This window comes from Vicugna pacos, chromosome 13, assembly GCF_048564905.1.
Source record: "Vicugna pacos chromosome 13, VicPac4, whole genome shotgun sequence".
In the NCBI taxonomy this organism is placed as follows: Eukaryota; Metazoa; Chordata; class Mammalia; order Artiodactyla; family Camelidae; genus Vicugna; species Vicugna pacos.
Window position 1 is genome coordinate 66,883,992 of NC_132999.1, and position 23,804 is coordinate 66,907,795.

Sequence of the window (23,804 nt, forward strand, 5' to 3'; positions counted from 1 at the left end):
TGTCTTTCTGTGTAAAGCAGCAGGAGGACGCCGTGGTGACTGGAAGAGCATTCCAACCTGGAGCGTCCGTGATGGCGTTTCAACCCCTACTAACGTGGACGCCCTGCACCGCCCCCAGAACTTCAAAAGGGCAAGATCTCTCCCCTTCACTTATTGCTGAAACCAAGAGCACAATTCCCATTAAGAGAAGAGTCTGTGCTGTAAACTAAACAAGTCGTGCATTCCCGCCGGGACCACTGTCTCTGTTTCCTTTTCTTTTTTGTCTTGAATGAATTTAAAAGGAAATACTATAATAAAAATGTTAATCAGAAGGTAACGTGAGTGTAATTGTGAGACAGACGCCCCTCTACCTAGTGGACTGAAGTCTAGATCTGCGATCCTGGTTTGTGCCGTTCGTGCAAAACCAGCTGCGGGTGTCATCTTGTAACTGAGTCTCAAGTTCAGATTGTGTTTGTAACAGGATTTTGCAAACATTCATATTTCCTTCTTAAAGTATATTCCTTTATGTTCAGTAGTTAACCGGAGACAGAGCGTCTCATGCAGCCTCTCTGACATTGTTAACAATGTAAATCTAGTCCCCAGTTTTTTAATTTTTCGTCTGGTGTCACATAATTGTTGCGCACACACCTGGCCCAGAAGGATGACGCTGTGGACGGTCTCGAACGCGTGGTGGACAGTGAACACCAGTCAGGCCCTGTTTCTTCCCCGATCTGCTCTGTCTACCTTCTCAGTCCAGTTTTTAATCTCACTTTGGGTCTCCTTGTGAAGTCGGAGGGAAATTTGTAACAACAGCGCAACACTATCCCGTGCCCCCCGCTCCCCATCAGGAGCCTCCATTTCCCAGAGAGCCCGTCCTGTGCTTGGATAGTCAGTCAGTTATTTGTGTATGAAACAGCGTACAAATCAATGTTTTGCAAATAATCTCAAACTTTCTAAGTTAAATTTTAAAAAATTTGATCGTTTGCCATATTGGGTGGGTTTACTCTTAGAATCGCATGCTGTAGAAATGCTCAAAAGTGCACACAGGACTCAGTCCTTAGATGTTCTTTTTCTTTTAAGAAATAACCTCTTTAAAGTGGTAGCCGTCGAGGTCCGTCCACTGCTGCTGCTCCCGCACAGCGCCTCGGAAGCCGTGCAGTCGCGGCTCCACATGCTCGAGTCGCAGGACGAGTCACTGTTTTCTTTAATTCTTCAAAAACAAGTCCCATTCCAAATGGCCGCTGTCGGGTGGGGGCGGACGGGCAGGGACTGGAGACCCTGGCCTCCCTCCCCGTGACCGCCGCATGCCGGCCCTCCCGCGGGACCGGCCTTCCGCCCCGAGCCCGGCATCTCTAACAGCAGGCCCCGGGCACGCGGCCCGGCCTGAGCGGCAGCATTGGCCCAGCAGCCGCCGCCTCCTGCGCCCGCGCTCCGTAGCAGCAGCGGCGGCTCCCCCAGCCTGTGTGTGCGGCACCTGGTGCCGAGGCCGCGCTCGGCCTGGGCCTGCGGAGCGAGGCAAGCCCCTCCCCGTCGGCGCCTCTGTAGAGCTCTCTGCACCCTGTCTCTCCATCTTTTGTATTTAATTCTCAAGCCAGTGTACTGCAAGGAAGCTGGACGCAAGATAGACCCTGTGCTCAACTGTGCTGTTATTTAAGGTGTAATAAAGCAGTTTGACATGAGGGCTCTGGTGTGGCTGCTCGTTTGTGGGGCCGTTCGGTGTATGAAGCAGCCGCCCTGCCGGGCAGGTCCAGTGACCTGGTCGTGTGCGCAGTGCCCTCGCCCACCCCAGCTGCCCACCCGCCTGTCCCCACCGTGGAGAATCCAAGGACGGGGCGGCAGGTCCTCACATGGACCTGCAGAGCAGCAGGGTCCTGGCAGCCCTGGCCACCTGTCACCACCAGGGTGATGTCTTCTCATCTCTGCCCGTGGGCTCCCGAGGGGCTGTTCTCCCTCCGTCCCCTCCTCTGAGCCTGTGTCCCCACAGCTGGCCTGCCCTTCCTCCTCCCTCCCCAAGATACTGAGAACATTACTCCAGAGACACCTTTCCTTCTGATCAAATGTGTTTCACCGGAGTCTGAATGAAAAGAACATAGCGTCAGAAAAAATGAGCATCGGCCACACACGAGACAGACTTGAGTGCCCGTCGGGGACTCATTCAGCCTCCTCCCTGGCCCCCAGCCCTGCCTTCTCGCCGAAGGACGCAATTTTCCTTAGTCTTAGACGTCCTGTAAGGTTATGAAAGATCACTTGGTGATTTTCATGGGTGAGACAGGCGCTGGCACTTCTCCATAAGCAAGGGAAGCACTCTGCTGACCCTCGTCTCCAGTCACCAGGAAAAGCCACGGGGGCCCCCGGGCTCTGCTCGCCAGTTGGGTGAGCAGGACGAGCACCTCAGCGGGGGCGCCCGGGTGTTTCTGCCAGGGCTCAGCGCATCTCCTGGTGACTGACAGCCTGAACAGTGCATTTTCCTGGCTTCCACCTCCCCCACTTCTCTCTGAAGTAAATCTGTTTTTTGCAGATTTTAACCTTGCCAGCAGTCGTGCTAAATGCTAGAGGGAGTTGAAGGTGCTCCCTGGGCTGGCAGCCCGAGTCCTGGGGGGCGGGGGGGCACACCTGCCGTTGGCTCACCCTGGGGGTGGGCACAGGTCTCAGCCAGGCTCCCTTCAGTGCCCAGGCCTGGCACCCAGTCTGTCTCCTGCTCCCCCACCCAGGGCCAGGGGAGCTCACAAAGCCGTCTGCTGGCCTCAAGACTACTGTCAACTTTCTCAGCAAAATGATCACTGAATGTAGGCGTCCGCAGGAGTACTGGGGAACAGCCAGCAGAGGTGTTGAGCAAAAGGTCTCCCGCACCATGCTGCCCTGTGTGAACCTCGGACTTCAAACCAGGCACAAGCCTGGATGCCCCTGGGAGGAGACATCTTGCCTCTCGCCCCACCTCCCCTCCAGGTACCAGCCTTTGTCCCTTCCTTCCTCCAGCCTCTCCTGCAGCCTCCCCCGCTCGTGTCCAAGGTACCAGCCAGCTCTGGTGGGCACACCTGTCACAGGTGTGGCGTCCACGCTAAGCACGGAGCTCTCAGCAGCTGGACATGAACTGCAGTGACCTCTAGGACCACTGGCACTTGGTACCTGCGCTCCGAGGTCCAGTCTCTTCTTCCTGCAGCACACGGTGCGCAGGTCCCCTCGCTGTGTCCAGCCTCCCCAGGCACGGGTTTCCTTCTGTCCCCACAATCCCCAAAGCCTGACCCTCTACATAGCCTCCTGCCCGCCCCTGTGGTCCTCCTCCTAATGTGTGGGGGGTTGCCCCACCCCCACCTGTCTCCCCCGACTCCTCTCCCACCACTTTATCTGGCCCACCAGACCTCTTCACCTTATCCCCCACCCAGCTCTGTCTCCCCCGCGAGGGTCCCCACTCCTGGAGTCCTGCCGGAGTCCTTGCCAGAGCCAAAGCCAAATGCTTCCCCTTCTCATCCTAGCTGTGTGATCTTTGGCAAGTTACTTGTCTTCTCTAGATTCGCTGTGTGGAAATCTCAAGAAGAAAATCGCCTGCTCCTAGAGACCTTGTGAGGATCCAGAGTCCCACATGCGCGCGAGGTGTTGGGGCAGGGGCTGCTTACTGGGCTTCGCCATCAGGGATCCCCACCCTCCCGGGGGCGTGCCCTTCCCCCAGCACCCTGCTGAGAAGTATGGGGGCGGGGGCATCCCAGAGACTCCCAAGTGCGCAATTCCGGACACTGGCCCCTGGGGAGGGCCACGTAAGGCAGGACAGGAAGGGCTGGCTTGTCCAAGGCATGCTGGCTGGAGGCCAGAGCTGGGGGGGTGGACGAGACGACCTCTGGATAGCCTGAGACACTCAGCTCCTCCACAGGGAGGCTCGTCGAGTCCTAGCCACCTCCCCTTTTGGGTGCTGGGCAGCCTTGGTTCACTCGGTTCCCCTCAGCCAGGCACAGCTGAGTCCTCCTTCCCCAGGAGTGGGATCAGGACCCGCCTCCACCCAAATCCAGGGGCACCCCCTGCCTGAATCAGTCTCTGGGCTGGCAGCCCTGTCACTCCACCCTTCATGGCCCTGCTTCCTGCATTTCCCCACCGCCACCCCCCAGCAGGGTCCCCCATCTTTCAACCCTCAGAAGAATGTGGGTCCAGGTTTGGGGGAGTCTAAAGCTTAAACAATAGAGTCATGTTTCAGGAAAAGGATACAAAGAAACAAATTTCAAATTAACAGAGTTCTGCAGCCCTGGCACTGGGAGAGTTCATGCCCATGGCCTGGCCAGAATGAGACCTTTCCTGAACCCTGAGCCCCTCCCCAGGCAGACCCCCCCATCCTCTGCCCAGCCCACACTGGCTGGACTGGCATCCATCCCCCACCCTCAGCCAGGCTTTGTCCCCACTGCTGGCCCTCCCCTCTCCCTATGATAGCCTGGCTCATCCCAGCTCAGCCTTTGGACTCAGCCCAAGCAAAATCTCTAGGAAACTTCCAGATGCCCTAAGGTGCTCCTCCCAGCATCGGACTTTCTGTGATTTGCTGGTCAGCTCTTCAGGGACTGGGTGTGAGCCCCAGGGTGGGACCCAGGGCCTGCTGGGAGGAATTGCACAATCAGGCTCAGCTGAAGGAAGCCATAGCCTGTTTTCTCATTCCTGCAATGGGGACACGCTCCTGCTGGAAGTCTGTCTGGGTCCACAGAGGACAGATTTCCAGGGTTACAGACACACACCTGCACAAATTCACTTTAGAGAGGGGTACACAGGAAGGGTGCCTGCTGTGTGACCTTGGCTAGCTACAAGGTAGGAGCTCCTGCCTTGGTGCCTTCTCTGCAAAGACCGTCCCTGCTCTAGAAGGCTCTTGGGGCCTGGCCCAGTGCCTGGCTCGTAGCCAAGTGGTGGATCAAGCATTAACATTATTATGTTAATGACCAAATCCAAAAACAGATCAGATACAAAAAAAGCAGCTCAAAGGCTTCTCTTTTCTGTGGGTGTGCCTGGGGGTTACTTTGGGGAAGCGGTTGGGTTTACAAAATAACCAGATGGGGAAGTTACAGAGCTTGAGAAATCCCCCCAAGTTCCCACCATCTTTGCCCCCTTTCCACTGGTGACCCCATTGCCCTGTGATCCCAGGACAGCAGTGAGACGTGCCCTGTTCTGGGCCCAGCTGTGTTCCAGGTCGCTGAACACAGGGCCAGGAGTCCCGGCCGGAGAAGAAGCCTGTCAACAGCAGGTATGGGGCTGGGGAGACCTGGAGGCCAGAATGCTGCAGAGGACCCCAGTCCACAGAGGGGCTGGGTTCCGCTGTACGTCCAGGAGACCCGGGTGTGGAAAAGAACACGGCTCGCACTTGGAGAGCCAGGCAGGTTACAGAGCTCCCGCCCCACATTGCCGTGGCTCATCTACAGTGACCCTGCGTTAGCTTATTCACAGACGCGTCCCAGGAGCGGGGCACACGACTGGGACACGACTCTGTGCACTGGTGGTGGGTAACCCGTCAATTCAGCACGCCTAGGGAGGATGCAAGGTGTCTGGGCTGGGGCGGGGGGCGCAGATCCACCTTGGCCGCCTTCCTCCCTCCTCCCCAGGTCCTCCAGTGCGGGGCTGGAGGGGGGGTGAACAGTTGGCAGCCCACCCTCGGCGGGCCCCACTGAGACCCAGGCCCAGAGCCCCTCGGGGACAGGCGGTGTGTGCTAGGACCGGCCAGGCTGCATGGGACGGGCGAGGCCCACGATGGCCGGGTCAGGCCTCTCCCTCCAGCGGGGCCGGCAGCCGACGGGCGGGGTTCTGTCGCAGCTCCCACCGAGTTTTGGTTCCCAAAACATACTCCTTGTAAGCAGAGCCACACACTGGCAGTTACGGAGCCCTCGGCGGGCGGTGTCACCGCTCGCAGGGGCCGCAGTCAGCCCACCTGGCCCGCGTGGGAGAGGGGGAGGGCGGGAAGGGCGCCAGGCGGGGAGGCCAGGCCGGCGACCGTGCCTCCGAGGTTGCGGGGTGAGTGGCGACCAGGCGCCGTCCTCTCTGGGCCGCCGCCGGGGTGGGGGCGGCCGAGGCCCCGAGCTCGCTCGCTCGCCCTTCCCCCAGGGCCGTCCCAGCCCCGCCCCGCAGGCCTCCGCCTCCGCCCCCGCCCCGCCCCCGCCCCGCCCCCGCCCCGCCCCCAGCCCCGGCGGGGCGGGTTCCCCCACCACGTGTGCGGGGCGCATGCGCAGGCCGCCGAGGGCATGCGCGGTGTTAGGGCGGGTGGGGCGCGTGCGCGGGGTGGGCCGGGCGCGCGTGCGCACTGGCGGCGTGGCGGCATTGCTGCTCTGCGGGCCGGCGCCGCGGGGCGGGCGGCCGTGGTCTGGGGGCGGCCATGGGCCAGGGGGCGGCTGCGGCGCCGGGAGCCGGCTAGCGGCGGCGAGTGGCGGCGGGGCGGCGGCGCCGGCGGGCTCGGCCCAGCGTGGGAACGGCCCCGCAGGCGCCCGCGGCCGCGAACGGTGAGTGCTCGGCCCCTCGGCCCAGCGGGCTGGCTGGGGCTGGAGGGCCGGGGGCGGGGGACCGAGGGCTGCCCTGCCCACCGCGCGCGCATGGACGCCGGGAGGCGCCGGCCAGCCGGCCGACCCCCGACACGGGCCTCCCTGCAAGTGTCCGGGCAGCCCGAGTCCGCGCTGTGGGGCAGCTTGGAGGGTTCGGCCCTCACGCGGGGCGGTCAGTTAGGGGTCCACGTCTCGTTGTTGATCCTCCGGAAGCGCATTCCCGACGCCCCCGAGGCCGGTGGCGGGGCCTCGCAGGGGTCCGGTCCGAGTCCCTGGTCCCTTTGCCCCCTTGTCTGGCGCACTCGGGTCCGCGTCGGGGGACCGGCCCGTCGAGGGTGCGCCCCGGGCCGGAGCCCCGTCGTTTTCACGTCCTGGACGGCGCCCTGCGCGGACCCGCTCCCGGTCCTCTGCTCCGGCCTCGCCCGGAGTCCTCCGGCCGTGACCTTTGCTCCCGCGGGGACTGCGGACAGGGACGGGCGCCGGGCGGCGCGGACACAGGCTCCCTGGAGGGGCCTTCGGAGCTCCTGGTTGTCCTCCCTGAACTTGCAGGTGGGCTTCGCTACCGGCACGAAGCGGTGATCGAGGGCCTCCCTGGGGAGGTGGCCGGGAGGGGAGGGGCCCCGTAAGCAAATCCGGAAACCGCCGGCCGCCTGATCAGCGCCTGAGCAAAGGAACGTTTACCCTGCAGAAGGAAGGGGCAGGTGGTTCTTTGTGGGGGTTGGTGTCCGCACACCTTTACCTGGAATCAGGGCTTCCCTATGGGCTGGGAGTTACAGCCGTCGGAGGCCGTGGCGCACTCCGTGTCTCCCGGGCTTCGCACCTGTTGACAGGCACTAGGCCAGCCTGTAACTGCCGGATTCCCCCGCTGTGGTCTGTGCTGCTCGCTGACCATTTGCAGTATCTCCTGACTCACAGTGGACTGCCTGCTCCTGAGTTTAGCGGGTGGGAACAGGCAAACAGCTGTTTAGACAGTTGGTGGAAAGCATTCAGGGGAAGTTGGTGAAGGTGGCCTGGAGGTGTGCGGTGTGCAGCCAGACAGGGTGTTACCTGGCTTCGTTCAGAACCGCGCAGACCCTGTTTTCCTGTCTGCCCAAGGAAAGGGGCGGCAGCCACAGCCCGCTTTGGTCTCTAGCTCTGTTCCTTTATATGGCCCCCAGTCTGGCTTTTGGTGCACTTGCCGTAGAACTTTCCAAAAGGTCTCCCTCGGTTCAGAGGCTGCCAGTGTGTGCGCCTGGTTTTATCACATCCTTGCTGGCATTTCGCATCATTTATTGATGGGAGAGGAGAAGGGAGATTTACAAGGTACTTTGTTTCAACTCAGTGTTAAGGAGTCAGGTTGAACAGTTCCCATATGCGTCACCAAATGAACTTTCCTTTTTCTTTCAGTTTTTCCCCAAATACCTGTTGAGAGCTCGCACTGGACGTCATATGTGTTATGTTTATATTTTACTTCCTGGCGTCACCGTGTCTCCCTGCCCCTTTGGGCAGGTGTTTATCTCTGAATGCTTCATTAGAACGCTTCAACGCTTTTGTGCTCATAAAACCCCCAATGCAGAAGGTTTTCACAACTAGACTAGTGCTGTCGGGAACTTTAATGAACTTGGATGGAGTTAGAATTTCATCCTTTTAAAGCAGTTGACATAGCAAATAAACTTCAATTAAATATGCGTCCTGATTTGCCATAGTCAAAAAATATGCTGTGGAGATAAATTTTAAAAGCTGGTTTTTAATATTTAATGTGATGTTTTTGTAAGTTACTTTACTACTTATTCATTAAATTAGTCTTTGTAACTGAAGATTGACAGCTCCTGGATAATTTGTAATAGACAATTTTTAAATACATTTGCTTTTTGTGGTTTTGATTGGTTTATTCTTTTTTAAAAAATTAATTGTTTGCTTTGAAATAATTATGGACTCACAGAAAGTTGTTAAAGTGATAGAGAAACCCCTGTGCCCCGAACCCCGAGTGTTACCTCCGGGGCGAGAGTGCGGTAATACAGAACCCCGGAAGCCAGCATTGGAAGAGTCCCGCCACCGTATGCACCCCTTTCTCAGACTAAAGCAGTTTCGACGTGTGTGTGCTCCTCTCCAGTGTTACCCTGTGCGCATCTGTATGACTCCCACCGCAGTGCAGGCTCGCAGCTGTCCCCTTGTGCCAAGGAGCCCCCACCCCATGTCTCCTCACACTGCTGGCAACCACCGTTCTCCGCCTCTCCCTAATTTTGTCATTGGGAGAAGGTTGTATACGTGGGAGCGTTCGTTACGTTACCGCCTGGGACTGGCCTGGTTCACGCGGAGGCCCTGAGAGCGCCCCGCCTGCCGGGCGCCACTTGGTTGTAGGACCAGTTGCAGTTCGCTGCCCCGTTCACCAGCTGGGAGCCGTTTGCGCCCTCTGCAGTTTTGGGCTGTTGCAAAGCTGTGAGCGTTCATGTGCAGGTTGTTCTGTGAACAGCAGTTATTTCTCTGGGATAAATGCAGTGGCTGGGCTGTGCGTAAGAAACTGTAGGACCTTTCAGGAGTGTGGGAGAGGGCGCTTCCCGGCAGCCTCTCTAGCGTTTAATTGTTTGAGCCGTTCTGGTGTGTGTGCAGGGACGCCACGTTGGGATTTTAATCCCCTCCTGGGGTGGGGGTGGCGTGGAGCCTCCTCCCGCTGTCTCCTCCACACATCCTTTGCGGTCAGCTCCTCTTCTAACAGTCAGACGGTTTGGCTTTCCACTGTTGCATTTTGAGAGTTCTTTCTGTTACAGATACAAATCCTCTGTTGGATAACTAGTTTGAAAACATTTTCTCCCAGTCTGTAGCTTGCTGTTTATCCTCTTAACAGGGTCTTCCACAGAGCACGTCTCTAATTTCAACGAAGCCTAGTTTATCGATTTTTTAAAATCTCTTACAAACTGTGCTTTTTATATCGTGTACAAAACATTCTCTTTAGTCATAGGTACCCAAAACTTTCTCCTGTTTTCTAATAAAAGTTTTATAGTACATGTTTGGAGGGGGAGGGTGTAGCTTGGTGGTAGAGCGTGTGCTTAGCATGCACAAGGTCCTGGGTTCAGTCCCCAGTGCCTCCGTTATTTATAAATAAATAGATAAATAACCTCATTATGTCCCCTCCTGAACAAAAAACAAAAGGATTAAAAAAAGTTATAGTTTGTCTTATGTTTAACTTAAGCCATTTCGACCCATTTTGAGTTAATTTTTGCCTCAGGTGTGAAGGTGAGGCCGAGTTCGCTTCTTGCCTAGGGGGCGAAGCGGATCCAGCACCGCCCTTGGAAGGATGCTCCTGCCTTCCTTGACTTGCCATCGCCCGCCTGTCAGAGGCAGCGGGCTGTGTCTGCATGGCTCTGCTTCTGGCCCCCGCCCCGCCGCCTTGATCCTGCAGTCCTAGAGCGCGTCTCAGAGGGGACTCACCCCTCATCCGGCTTCTCACACACCATCTTCGCTCTCCTTTCCCTCCCATACACGTTTTAGAGTAAGCTTGTCCCTACTTACAAGAAAGCTGGCTGGGGTCTTTATAGAAACCGCGTTAAACTTGCAGACTGGCTCTGGGGGAACTGGCGCCGGCCGCCCTGGTGGGGTGGGGGCCCGCCGTGCTGTGAGCTGACGTCCCCTCGTGGCACGCTGCGGGGCGCCTCTCCGCCTGCCTGTTTGCCGAACATGGGGTCTTTGCCCATGTTTTAGCTGGGTTGTTTTCTTACCAGGTTTTAAGAAATCTTCATATTTTCTAGAAGCAACTCCTTTGTCACACATACATTTAGTAAATGTATTTTGTTGGTCTACAGCTTGTAATTTCACTTTCTTAAGTGTCTTATGAAGAGTGAAAGATTTTAATTGTACTGAAGTTCAGTTTGTCGAGTTCTGAAGTCTGTGTTCTGTGTGTTCCGTTTAAGATTCACCAAACCCAAGGCCGCTGAGATTTTCTCCAGTGCTTTCTTCTAAAAGTTTTATGGTTTTGAGCCTTACACTTAGGTCTGTAATCCATTTTGAGTTGCTCTTTGCATCTCATGTGAGAAAAGAGTTTAGCTTCATTCTTTCAGACGCGGCTGTCGAGTCTTCCTGGAGCTGTTTGGAAAGGTTGCCCTCCCCGGTGAGACCCCTCTGTTGAAAACCCACCGACTGAACGTGTGCGAGGTTTCAGTTCCCTCGACCTTGTGTCGACCTTCACATGGGCGCCACCTCATCTGGTTACTGTAGCTTCCCCACAAGTCACGAAATCAGGTAGTGTTAGTCCTCCAACATTGTTTTTTCAGTCTTTTTTTTTTTTTTAAGCTATTCTAGGTCCTTTAAATTTCTACGTTCATTTTAGAATCAGCTTGTCATTTCCTATCGAAAGGGCAGGATTTTGTTTGCTGGGTTTGGGTAGAATCTGCCGGTCACTTTGGGGAGCACTGAGACCTTAGCAACAGTGTGTCCTCCCGTCTGCAAACGTGGACGTGTCTCCATTTACTTGTTTCCTCTAAGCTCTGCCAGCAGTGTTTGGCCATCTCAGTGTACAGGGCTTATACTTCTTATTGAGGTACAGTTGACACGCAATGTTAGTTACGTATTATTTACATGAAACGCTGGGATTCTGTTTTTCAAACGTTGTGGAATGATTAGCAGAGTAAGCCTGGTTGGCGTCTGTCCCTGCATGTAGTGAGAAGTTTGTTTTCCTGTGAGAAACTTCACCGTCCGCCCTGTCAGCACCTTTCAGATACACACGTCGGTTCTGTCCTCTGAGGCCGTCGCGGGGCCCGTCGCACGCCAGACTTGCCCACCTCGCGGCTGGGAGGAGGCACTGCATTGCAGCTGCACCCTTGCATGTGCTGGACTTCATGCTGCTGTCAATGGGGTTTTAAATGTCAGTTTCTTACTGTCGTTGCTAGTGTGGAAACACAACTGATTTTTGTATGTTCACTTAGTCTCCTGCAACCTTCCCGATAAACTCACTTGTGACAGTCGCTCTTATCTCTCTGTGTGATTTTCTGCACAGGCAGCCCTGTCACCGTGAGTGGGTCCTCCCTGCTCCTACTCGTCTGTGTGCTGTTGCAGCTTCTTGCTGCACCGGCTGTGGCCTCAGGCACAGCGTCAGGTAGGACTGGTTGTATCAGACAAGCCTTTGTAGGTTCCGGTGTTCATTTAACTTTTCATTTGTTCGGACGAAAACATCAGTGTTTCCCGAGCTAGGAGGGTGTTGACCCACTGGGGCAGCCCCGTCATCCCTGGCTGAACCCGCAATTGCCTCGTGGGCTTTGAAAACCACTGGTGCTTTTGGTCTGGGTCAAGCTCAGGAATCAAGTCTTTTCCAAAGCTCCTTAGGTGATTGTAAAGTGCGGCCGGGGGGCGGGGTTCAGGGACGCCATCACTGTGACCTGGTCTTGAGGCCGCAGCTTGTCTGTGGTTCCCACACGTTCCTTCAGGCCTCCCCCTGCCTCCCCCGTGGCCCTTCTAGTGCTGGGTCTGCGTCCCGGGTGTGCTGCAGGCTCTGCCGGGATGGCCCTGTTCCCTTCCCTGTCGAGGTGGTGAGGTCGCCCTGCTGGGTCTCCCTGTGAGGAGACCCACTCTCTGCTCGCCTCCCGAGGGGGTAGCTGCACTGCCATCCCTCTCTTAGTCGGCCGTTTTCCTGGGAAGTGACCTTTTGGTCCGAGTTTTTCAGTGAGTGTAGTTCTTTAACCCTCAGTCTGAGCTAGTTCAGCGACTGTCGTTTTTCTCCAAACGCTGCTCCTCTTTCACGTGCGACTTAAACCTTAGCTCGTTACTCTCATACCTCAGCGATGTCAGCACTGCTCAGTGGGCGGGGGCGGGGGGCCAGACTCAGGTCTCACGCTCACATTGTTCTGACCTTGCCGGGGACTGTCGTGTTGGGTTGGATGCCCTTCTTGGCCCCAAGCTGGTCGGGACGAGTTCAGACCATCCCAGGTGGTGGAAGGGTTGCTTTGCTTGTGCTTCTGTCTCTTCCTGCTTCACGTTGAGGCTGGGAGGTGGCGCGTGGTCTCACCAGTCACACTCACGCGCAGTTTCTGCCCGAGAGGCATCTGAGACCGCACGGCTGTGACTCCTCCCTCCCTGGTAAGCTGTGACCGTCTTCTCTTACACTTGGACTTTCAGCTCTACTTGTCGCTAAAAACCACAGGTGGATTCCTGAGTCCTTAAGTGTCTTGGGGGGGGAGCAGACCATTTCCTCTTTTTTTTTCAAACACTTTTTTATTGAGTCGTAGTCATTTTACAATGTTGTGTCAGATTCCAGGGTGGAGCACAATTTTTCAGTTACACGTGAACGTACATTTGTTCGTTGGCACAGACCATTTTCAAAGTCCTTTTAGCGAGTTGCCTTCAGCCGTCTTTCCTGACAGCAGGCGCATGCGTGTGTCCACTGTTTTGTGTGTACATATTTACCTTGTTCACTTTATTACATTAAGGCACCCGGACTTCTCAGGCCGAAGTCCTCATTCTTCAGCCACAGAAATGGAACAAGAAAAAGTCAACGAGAGTAAGGAGCTGAGTGCAGACGCGGCCTCCTACTGCTGCTCCGCGTGCCATGGGGACGAGGACTGGGGGCCCGGCCACCCCATCCGGGGGCGGGCCAAGTCCCGCAGCCTGTCGGCCTCGCCCGCCCTGGCGAGCACCAGGGAGTTCAGGTACGAGGCCTCTGGTGCCTGTGTTGGTGCTCACACATGTGGGGGAGGGGTGCGCTCACTGCGACACCCCGCCAGAGAGCACCTCCCCTCAAAGGACACCCCCCCGGAGGTTACCTTCCCCCCAGAGGGCACCCCTGCAGAAGACACTCCTCCCCTCTCACTTGGGACGGGTGAGCTGTGTGGGTGGTGCCCGCAGGTGCCGCCGTCTGGTCCACCTGGTGAAGGACTGGCATTGGGCCGAGTATGGCCGCCTGGTGTTGGCATCACTAAGGCTCCAGCGGGAGCAGCGCTCACTCACCCTGTGGGAGCCGGGTGCCCGCCTCTGGGGCCTTGAACATCTGAGTTGTTGGAACCACGCCGCCTCGCGTGTGGGCCCGAGGGTCTGTCTGTAGGGGCCACGGGGGGGCTTGGTGCGTGGAGGCCGCGCCCCTTGCTCCCCGGGTGGGTGTAGGTGAGGCGTGCTGGTGCGGGGTCCCGGCAGTCGGCCCAGGGTGGCCTCTGCAGGATTTGGCGCTTATGCCCCTTTCAGGGCATGTTGAACCCGGCGTGGTGGCAGCAGGTCAGAGGTGGCCTTGCGTCTGTGAGGGTGGGATGGGTGGGCCCAGCTGAAGCTGGTCTCGAGGGTTGTATGTAAATGCCGACTTGGAGTAATTTGCTCTGAATGGCATTTCCAAAGATCTTTCAGTTCCCAGAGGCCCCAGTTCCTGCAGATTCTCAAGAGCCCACAAGAGGGGCCTTGACCTGACCCCGTGACTCTCCCGGGGCTGACTGCCCTTCACAAGACAGCAGAAAACCTGTTTTGTCTGCATTGGGATTTGAAGATTTTGTTGAACCGTGAGATAGGCAGGTAGAGACAAAAGCAAGTTTGCTGGCTCCGTTTGGCCCTCTTTGTGGTGGTGTTTTTGGTGCAGAAAAAAGCCGTTGGAACTGACACTTTGTGTGGGGGTGACAAACCACCACCCTGCCACTGGGGGACGGATAGTGTCCACATCGTTCCCGTGGCCCCTGCCAGGGCGGTGCTAGGTCCTCAAGGAGAGGATGGGGCCGCCGAGTGGGGCCCCCTGACACGTGCTGGCCACAGCACCCTTTGTGGTGTGATTTGATTGTGGCTGAGTCACTCTTAATTATTGGAAATGTTGGGCCATACGTGCAACTAAGAGTGAGCATTTCTGTTAGAATTTTAATTTAGGTACTTAGGGATGATTGCTAAGGTCTTAATTCTCAAGTATTGACCCAGGGACTTGCCCGCAGACTGACTTGCCGAGACAAGAATTCCGATTCCCAGGCCGTTCCCGGGGGTCTGCTCCCTGTTTCTGGGCCAGGCCCTGGGCACCTGCTCTGGCTTAGGGTCCTTGTTCTAAGGAGTGTTTCTGGATGTGCCCGGGCTGCGCTCCTTCTGCCGCTGCGTGGACGGCATGTGGCACTCCTGGGCCGCTCTGCGGGTCAGGATGGAGTCACCAGGACCTGCACTTGGATGGTGGGCAGATGGCGGCGTTACTGGTGCCAGTCCAACAGTCTGTGCCCCCGTCTGACAGCTCGCACTGCGTGCCCTCTCCCCACAGGAGGACCCGCTCTCTGCACGGGCCATGCCCAGTGACCACTTTTGGACCAAAGGCCTGCGTGCTGCAGAACCCCCAGACCATCATGTAAGTCTTCTGGGGCTTGTCCTGGGATCGCTGTGCTGTGGGAGGTTCTGACACTTGGAATGGGAAGTTGTGTGTCACTTGGCTTCTGAGTCCACCAGAGGTCACGGGGCAACTTCACTGACTCCCGCTGAGCTCAGGGCCTCCAGCACCTTTGAGAAAGTGAATGGGGGTCTGCTCCGTGGGCACGGCAGGGCTTTGGGTAAGATATTTGGAGTTACTTCCGCTTTTCACAGTAAAAATTCTAGGGGAAGATGACGTATTTCATAGTAACACATTTGAAGGCTCAAGTGTTTCTCTTAATTATTAAAAAGCAGAGGTGTTAATTAGGGTTTTTGAACATCTGAGTTGTTTGTGAGGTAACCCGCCTCGCAGGTGCAGTGCTTGTAAGCTCTGCGTTTCCGAGACATGGGGCCCTGGCCACCTGGGGCCAGGTGAGGCACTACATGAAAACTAAGAAGGTGGGGTTATTTCACTGGACGCTTTAACACTCACCCTTCTCCCTCAGTGTGGCTTCTGCCACCTGGTGTTTGTTGGTCCCAGAGAGCTGCAGACTCTCTGCACTGCTCCGCTGGGTCTGCCTTGTGGGAGAGGACGCTAACCTGGCTGAGCCGGCGCCATGGGACCCAGCTGAGGCGGTCTTGCCTCAAGCCCCAGGCCTGGGTGGATCCTGGAGGTGGCCCCTCCTTCACATTCTGAACGGGTCAGGGCCCAGGGCTCAGGTGTACTTTTTAACTTTTTTAATTTCAGGGAGGAGGTAATTAGATTTTATTCATTTATTTATTTTTAATGGAGGCACCGGGCGCTAAACCCAGGACCTCATGCATGCTAGGCACACACTCTACCACTGAGCTCTACTCCCTCTCCCGGCTCAGGTGTGCTTCTGGGACTAACCTTTCGGGGTCCTTGCTCTCTTGGCCGTCTGCCAGTCGGCGGGCAGCGCAGGGTACGGCAGTGCTGCCCGCACCCCCCAGGCCCCCTGGTGCTGTGGTGTGTGAATCCCAGTGACCCCAAGTGCGGCCCAGGCACCTGAGTAACTGGTCCTAGTGCCTCTGCCCGTTCTGGGTGCTGGCCATGGTGTAGTTACTGCTGCCTATGCGAGTGGGTCCCCTCTGTCCGCAGACCCCTGCCTGTCCACGGCGGCCCCCTGGCGCCCGTGCTCTGCGCTCTGCACAGCGACCACACTGGTAACCGGGTCCACGCCCAGCCTCACCCCTCCCTGCAGCTGCCGCTCTCGGCGGTGCTGCCCCTTCCTTGCCGCTCCTGTCAGCTTAAGCGCCGCCCTGGGTGGCCCCTCACCGTCCAGCCTCGATCAGCGTCATCTGCTCCCAGCTCGGCCCACAGTCACTGGGGCGGACGGGGGTGTTGGGGCCCCATGAGCCTTGGCTGGGGTCTCGGCCACATCTGAATTGGGTTGGGTGGGGTGCTCCCAGCAGAGGGGCAGTTCCCTCAGAGGTGCCTCTGGGGCTGAGGGGTGAGCAGCTGTCTCTGTCGGCACTGTCTGCAGGGCTGTCGTCCCTGAGAGGCTGGGACTCTGTGTCCCTGCCTCGTCCTCGCCACTTCCCAACACTGGCTGACGGGACAGGGTTCCCGTGTGCTCAACCTGCCTTCTCCCCCGAAGTTCGAAAGTAAACGTTGCAGAGGAGTTGATCACAAGAGACTGACTTCCTACTTTATTGTTTACAATTTACCGTGAACACGTATTTTCTCTTATGTTGAAACGTGTGGAATTGCCAGTATCTGACGCCTTTGGCCGATGCGGTGGCGACTCAGATGAGTCCCCTGCTGAGCAGTCAGGCGCCCCTGCCCTTCTGTCTGCCACCCAGAGCCTCTGTGCCAAGGAGGGGTCCGCATCCGTGCTTGCAGTAACCCAACAGGAAATCAAGTGACCAGTTGGTGCCCAAGACCAAGCCGATGGCACCTGGGTGGCTCTGGCTGGGTGCAGAAGAGTCTCAGGGCCGGAGGGGCCACGAGCCAGGCAGAGGGGCAAAGTCTGAGGGCCCGCCCGTCCTGTGAGCTCCTCCCCCAGGGCCAAGCCGGTTCCGCGGCCCAGTGCCCGCCTGAGGCTGCCTGGGGCGTGTCCTGACCTCCCGGCAGCTCTGGGCAGAGCTTGTGGCCAGCCTCCAGGGAGCGGGGTGGCCGAGTCCAAGCTCTTTGCTGCTCCAGGGGACCCTGAGGACTCTGATTTGAGTGGCGGTCAGACTGGAGGACAGTGTAAACGATAAGAAGGTCGACTCCAGCGTGGTTTGTGGGACTTGATTTGAGGAGGCACTGTCGGCCCCGTCCTTTTGTGGAACCTGGAACAAGTCACTTTACTCCAGGTTTTGTTTTCAGTTTTGAGGATTAGAAGCGAGTTTGTGGTGCCGGCGCGGGTGGGTCTGGGGGCTGCTTTGCGCTGCTCTCCCCGCCTTGGCTGAGCGGACCTGCAATGCTGAGTGGGCAGCCCCAGCCCCCTGAGCAGGAGTGTGACCTGAAGGGGCCTGAGCGCCGCCCCCCTCGCAGAATCGCCTGGAAGGGGTGAGTGCTGGGCTGGACGCCCGCCGCTCCTTCATGGTTTGAGTGGTGATTTTGGAAGTTGCTTGCGGGCCGGTGGGCGTTCAGGGAGGCGCTGGCCCTAGGCCGATTGGGGAACTTGAGTCCAGAAGGGAGTCTCCGCCGGCCGCACTGCCCTTTGCAGGACTGTTTCCCAACAGGCCGAGGTGCGTGCTGACCGCGGAGCCGGCCCCTCCATCCGCTTCCCCACACATGTGCCAGCTCATCCGCGGCCGGCGGGGCGTCTCCCAGGATGCTCACAGCTGTCAGAGTCATCCTGGGGGGCCTGGCCTCGGGGGAGGGGACACCCCTGCCCATCAGGGACGACCTGCTGCCCACAGACCACGTCAGCCACAGAGTGCCACGGGATGTGGGCTTTTGTTTTCAGGGAGGCCCTTTTTTTTTAATAAAAATTATTGAGCAGTTTTGTGTTGGGAGGGGAAGGTGCAGAAATTTCCTGTATACTGCCCCCCTCCCAGGCTCCCCCACGTTGGATGCCCCAGAGGGTGCGTTTGTGACAGAGGAACCTGCAGGGACACAGTGTGGCCGCCCAGAGACCCTATTTCACACCAGGGTCGCTCGGCGCTGTGCTTCCTGTGCTTGGGACAGGCACGAGGTGTCGCTCCCGCCGTGGTGGCCACGCGGGGTCTCGCTGCCCCGGGCCCTGCTGCTGACTTGTGAATGGGAGCTTGCTTGCCACGGAAGTTCGGGGGCGGCTGAGTCGCTCACACCACGGCGCAGCGCTCGCACGGGGCTGAGACGGTGCACGCTCCTCTCCCCTCCAAGGCACATCCAGGACCCTGCCAGCCAGCGGCTGACGTGGAACAAGCCCCCGAAGAGCGTCCTGGTCATCAAGAAGATCCGGGATGCCAGCCTGCTCCAGCCGTTCAAGGAGCTCTGTGTGCACCTGATGGAGGTGGGTGGCGGGGCCCACCTGGGGGGTCGCGGGACGCAGCCGGCTCCTAGCCCAGCTCCGAGGCTCTGACTCCAGCGCTGTAGAGGCAGGAGACTCCCTCCAGGAGCGCAGCGTCTGTAGCCGAGCGCCACAGAGCCTCTGGGACCCTAGAAACACGACGTGAGCAGGCAGACGGCAGTTTGCCGGCTACAACAGAGGGCTCGCTCCTCTCTTGTCGTAAAACGCTCAGAGGCGGCTTCGCAGGGGACCAGCACCCTCTGACCTGGTGTCACTGGCCTGTCCCTCCCAGGAGAACAACATGGTCGTGTACGTGGAGAAGAAGGTGCTGGAGGACCCAGCCATCGTGAACGATGACCGCTTCGGGCCAGTGAAGAGGAGGTTCTGCACCTTCAGGGAAGGCAAGTCGTCCCCCGGGAGCTCCCAGCCTGGCGGGAGCCTCCCACCCAGCGTGGGTGGCTTTGCAAGTTGGGGCTGCTTGATGGCTTTTCTGGTGTCTGCTGTTCTGTTTTCTAGATTATGATGACATTTCTAATCAGATCGACTTCATCATCTGCCTGGGAGGAGATGGGACCCTGCTTTACGCCTCCTCGCTCTTCCAGGTGGGTCTCCAGGTGGTGGTCCTGGCGCCGCGTGAGGAGCAGGGAGGAGGTCCCTGCTCTGAATTTCTTCACTTGGCAGTAGAGCAAGTTTACAAGTGATAGCAAGGGCTGCGCCTCCTATCTGAGCACCTGGGAGCTGTGACAGGCCAGGCACATCCGCCTCGTCCAGAGAACGGTGGCCAGGCCTGGGCTGGGCTGGGAAGACGGCAGTGGTGGGGAGACTGTCCTGGGGGTGTTCCGGGGGTGGGCATGGGTTTAGCTACAGGCTGACTGTCCAGGGCGTGGTGGGGGGAGCCCTGTGGAGGCCACGGACAGTGAGGGTCAGCACAGGAAGCGGTGGGATCATTCGGAACCCACCCCCACTCTCAGCAAGGCAGGAGCCCTGGGGAGACCTAGCCGAGGTGTGCAAGTCGCTCAGGCACAGTGGCCCCAGAGAGCGGCCTAGAAGTGGATGTGCCGTCTAGGGGTCCGGGGCATGGGGCTCAGGCCCGGCGGGCAGTGTGGACTGGGGCCTCGGCACCAGGTGTGGTGTGAACCCGGCAAGGCGGGAATGCTGCAGAGTTAGCCCTTGGGAAAGAACAGGAGTGAGAGGGCCTCGGGGGCGTCCCGCCTCCTCGCAGCCACCGCCCTCCGCTGCCTGCAGGTCCTCACCTGCCTGCTGTCCTCACCCCTCCCTGCTGTCTCTGTCTGGCCTGCCGCCTTTCCAGAACCCCTGGGCGTGGTCTCCGTGTGTCAGAGCAGCTCTGCTCATCCCGCCCTCGCCAGCTCCTTCCTGCCCTCGGGGCCAGGGGCCCTGTTAGCCCTGTCAGCTCTCACCCCGCTGTTCCTCCTGCCCAGCCCCGCCGTCCCAGGGACCTCCCGAGTCAGCCCTACCCCCTGCCCAGGACTGTCGGGGCGCAGGTGCCTCAGTGCTGGGGTAGCGCGGGTGGCCGTTGGCGGAGCTGGCCCGCTGAGTGACCTGCCGCGCCGGCCCGCAGGGCAGCGTGCCCCCGGTCATGGCGTTCCACCTGGGCTCCCTGGGCTTCCTGACCCCCTTCGGCTTCGAGAGCTTCCAGTCCCAGGTCTCCCAGGTGATCCAGGGTGAGTCGCAGTGTGCTGGAGTGCACGGGGCTGCCTTCCTTCTTGGCTGGGGGTTTGATGATGCAGAGAGAGCAGTGCTGAAATGTCTCCGGACTCAGAGATTTCTAGATTCTGAGTGGTTCAGACATTTCTGCTAACCGTGAGAAGCCCGAGCTGCCACAGGCCAGGCTGCCATTCACGTTCAGTACTGTGCGCGGGTTGATCTTTGCAGAAGGCACAGTGTTGCTCTCGATGTGGGAGAAGAAAGGGGGGCTCTCTTCCTGTGGCACCACTGCCCAGCCCTGCTGACCTCCCTGGCGTGGCCTCTGCCGGCCCCCAGGGAACGCAGCTGTCGTTCTTCGGAGCCGGCTGAAGGTCAGGGTCGTGAAGGAGCTGAGGGGGAAGAAGGTGGCCATCCCCAACGGGATCAGCGAGAATGGGGTGCTGGCCGCGGCCCTGGACGCGGAGGTCGGGAAGCAGGTCATGCAGTACCAGGTCAGAGGGCGCGTCCCCCTGGACTCCGGGCCCCGCCCCCGGCCCCCGGCCCCCCTTTCAGGGTTTACAGAGAGCCCAGGACCAGCATGGGTGCTGAGGTCGGGGGCAGGCCCACTGGGGAGGTGCCGCCTGGCCCCTTAGTCTGCAGTGGCCTCACCCCAGGTCCTGAACGAGGTCGTGATCGACAGAGGCCCCTCCTCCTACCTGTCCAACGTGGACGTCTACCTGGACGGGCACCTCATCACCACAGTGCAGGGCGATGGTAGGTGGGCATCAGGCGTGCCCTGGGGATGGGGGTGCTGCATCAGAGTGACTGCGAGAGTGACCACAAGAGTGACCCCGCAGCCTGTCCTTCAGGCGTGATCGTCTCCACCCCGACGGGCAGCACGGCGTATGCGGCTGCGGCTGGCGCCTCCATGATCCACCCCAACGTCCCAGCTATCATGATCACCCCCATCTGCCCGCACTCGCTGTCCTTCCGGCCCATCGTGGTCCCTGCAGGCGTCGAGCTCAAGGTCACAGCACACCCTCCACCCTGTGGGCTGGGGCCTTGGCTGGGACCCTCGGTGCTGTCCTGGTCTCTGTGCACCTGGCACTTGCTGCTGAGACAGTGGAGTGGGGGGCAGTGGGGCACTGAAAGCTGGGCTGGCCCCTCAAGCAGGGCTTCTGACCTGAGTGGGTGGGGCCATCTGTGTTGGGTGGGGGCGGGGTGAGGAGTGACCCTGCCCGGCATGTCCCCCCCCAGGGCCCCGTCCTGGCAGCTGACTGGCCCCCACTGCTTGGCCACATCTCTCTCTCCTCTACCCTGGTGTTCCCCACGCCAGGCGCCGCAGACCCGCGGGCCCCTGGTGCGAGCCCTGGCGGGACACGGAGAGCTCGGAGGCCTAGAGCCAGATGCCAGCCCCGTGTCCCCAGCAGAGGGTAGATAGTTGGGAACTCTGGGCCTGGACGGACATCCTTCCTCCACACCCAGGGCTGGTGTCAGCCCGACGGGAGTTAGTGCTCTCATAGCCTGGAGCTGACCTGGGCACCTGGTGGGCTCCTCCTGGACAGTGCCACCCCAGGGTTGGTTCTGAGACATTCAGCTGCACGCAGGTGAGCCCATACCTGTCACGCTTGACCCTTCAGATCATGCTGTCACCAGAAGCAAGGAACACCGCGTGGGTGTCCTTCGATGGACGCAAGAGACAAGAGATCCGCCACGGAGACAGGTGTGTGGGCCATGGGGCTAGGGCAGGGCATGAGGGGCGGGGGCCTGTAGGCAGAGCACTGTCACCGAGAGCCTGGAGGGCCCGTCCCAGTCTCGTATGAGCACATCGCAGACCTGTGCCCTTGTTCTCCAGCAGCCCCACCCCTCAGGGTCCCTGCATGGACCTGGGTGGGCTGAGGGGGTCTGTGGTTCTGTCCTGGGGGTTACCACTGAGCCGCCAGCCTCTGGTTGTCCTCAGGGCCAGACTGGAAAGTGGCAAGGCGCCCACCCCGACACCCCCCAACACACACTAGAGGACCCAGGGCCAGGCTTCGCAGCCAGTGGGCGGGCAGAGCAAGGTGGCGGCGGGCGCTGGAGGGGCCGTGTCGTCCTGTCCCCTCCCTCAGCATCAGCATCACTACCTCTTGCTACCCGCTCCCCTCCATCTGCGTCCGGGACCCTGTGAGCGACTGGTTTGAGAGCCTGGCGCAGTGTCTGCACTGGAACGTGCGGAAGAAACAGGCCCACTTCACAGAAGACGAAGACGGGGAGGAGGATGGAGAGCAGGGGGCAGGAAGCTAGGCCTGTGCTCTGTCCCGCCCGGGACGGGCCAGCCTGAACGTGCGCTCCGCGAGCAGGCCCCTGCCCAGCACCCAAGCAGGCGCTGCGTCGCCCTGCCTGTGGCCAGAGGAAGGGCCTAGAACCTGCCTTCTGTCGACCAGATCAGCCGTTTTTAATGTTTTAAATATGACTTCTTTTCTGCATTTCTAAGCAAGCAAGCGAGCAGCGGCTGGGGCTCTGAGGTCAGCCTGTGCGCACCAACCCTGGTTCGGTCAGAGCCCGTCTCTGGGCAGGGACGGCCGAGCCGGGTGGGCTCTTTGTGATTACTTGTCAGGAAACTTCCATAAATCAGTCCATTGAAATTCAGAGGGGATCAGAATGGATGGCCTGTCCTTTGCTATTGAAAATAAATGTCTCATAGCCAAAATCTTCCTTTACCCACCACGACTTTCCCCTCAAGCCACCAGCGGGTCACTTCTGTGAAGAGCAGTTGGTGGGTGGTTGGTGGGCGGATGGGTCCCCTCCACCCCCTCAGGGTCTGCACTGAGCCTGCCCAGATCCTCCTACCTTGGTCCCAAGGCCTTGTCTGCCCCCCCCCCCGTGTGTGACAGGTGCTGGCTGGGCCTGGCAGTCTCTGGGGGAGGGTCAGGCGGCACACATTCCTCGTGAAGCAGGGCACGTCCGCGCCCGGGAAGGCGTCTTCCATCCCGTGTCTGCTTTTTAGAGATTCTCTTACACTTTGTGAAAGTGCTCACATACAGATTTTGTTGTACACACTGAGATTTCAGAGGAAAGGGGTTTGCACTGTCGTGAAGTGGAGCTGCATTCCACTGTCTGCCCTGTGTCCTGTGTGTTGGGACCATCCTGTCCCGCCCGCGTGGCTGGCTGTCCGTGAGAGCCGGGTGACTGCGGAGACATGGGGACAAGGTTAGGAAGGTGCTGATGGTGATGTTTCACGTTGACCTGCTCTTGCTTCCCCCACGGGTCTTGGTTGCAGGGGAGCCCCCGCCATTCCAGCCCTCGCGCCTCCCTCGGCTGGCATGGGGCATGTGCACCCCTGGGGCCGTGTGGAGTCTGGGGGGACCCGGCTCAGGGTGCACGTGGCCTTGGCCCCTGGTTACTGTCCTGCCGGGCCTCAAATACGGCCTCTGTTTTGGAGTAACTTGACTTGTCTCTGAGTTGCATTTTCACCTGTTAAATTGGTGAGAGCGGCAGGGCAGACGCCTGTCCTCTCTTGGACTCACTTCTGGAGTGACAGGCGGGGTCTGCGCGTCACCCTGTTGGAGGCCACTTGCTGAGAGAAGGGCGTCCGGGGCCATGCATCCGGATGAGTCCGACGTCCGTGTGGGTGTCTGTCCAGTGCTGTCCGCCCCAGGCTCGGCTGCCCTCCCACCGGCAGAGGGGCCGACATTCCCAGATTTAGGTCCGGACGGGAGGCCTCGGGCCCCTCGTTCAGACAGTAAAGCAGGTGTTAACCAAGGCCTAAAGCATAATGTGGAACCATCTAGGAAACTGGATTTTTTGAAGTAAATTCTTAGCGTTTCATATTGTTAGTATCTTGAAAATTTGTTAAATGTTGAAAGACTTATTACTATTTTCAGATCCTTTCAATAAACAGACTTGTTTAAAAAGCTGAGTTAATTGAGTGACAACTTTATTTGGGTCTCTGTAATTAACACCAAGACGCTGAAGGGCGTGGGCTAGGGCCTCGGGAACCCAGACGCGC

The 23,804-nt window shown here is 58.9% G+C and overlaps 2 protein-coding genes across 10 annotated transcripts in view; both read left to right on the plus strand.

Moving 5' to 3' along the window:
• The window catches only part of GNB1 (G protein subunit beta 1), a 64,448-nt gene extending 64,137 nt beyond the window's left edge, over nucleotides 1–311 (plus strand). For 3 of the 4 annotated variants that reach the window (XM_072975608.1, XM_072975606.1, XM_072975609.1), the window contains one exon: nucleotides 18–311. The gene's annotated coding sequence lies outside the window, so the exon portion shown is untranslated. The remainder of the gene's footprint in view (nucleotides 1–17) is intronic. The other variant, XM_072975607.1, reaches the window with a different exon arrangement.
• Nucleotides 312–6,197: 5,886 nt separating this feature from the next.
• On the plus strand, nucleotides 6,198–23,714 carry NADK (NAD kinase). 6 transcript variants are annotated; one of them, XM_072975610.1, is made up of 12 exons: nucleotides 6,198–6,431; nucleotides 12,866–13,084; nucleotides 14,647–14,730; nucleotides 18,046–18,175; nucleotides 18,465–18,573; nucleotides 18,689–18,774; nucleotides 19,752–19,854; nucleotides 20,174–20,328; nucleotides 20,491–20,590; nucleotides 20,674–20,843; nucleotides 21,457–21,539; nucleotides 21,925–23,714. In XM_072975610.1, exons 2-12 carry the CDS (start codon nucleotides 12,912–12,914, stop codon nucleotides 22,097–22,099), a joined length of 1,368 nt encoding a protein of 455 aa, XP_072831711.1. In that variant the 5' UTR covers nucleotides 6,198–6,431; nucleotides 12,866–12,911; the 3' UTR covers nucleotides 22,100–23,714. The 6 variants fall into 6 exon arrangements, with proteins under 6 accessions (XP_072831711.1, XP_072831713.1, XP_072831715.1 ...); XM_072975612.1 differs by having other exon boundaries at nucleotides 19,757–19,854; XM_072975614.1 differs by lacking the exon at nucleotides 21,925–23,714 and adding an exon at nucleotides 21,777–21,914.
• Nucleotides 23,715–23,804: the final 90 nt, after the last annotated feature.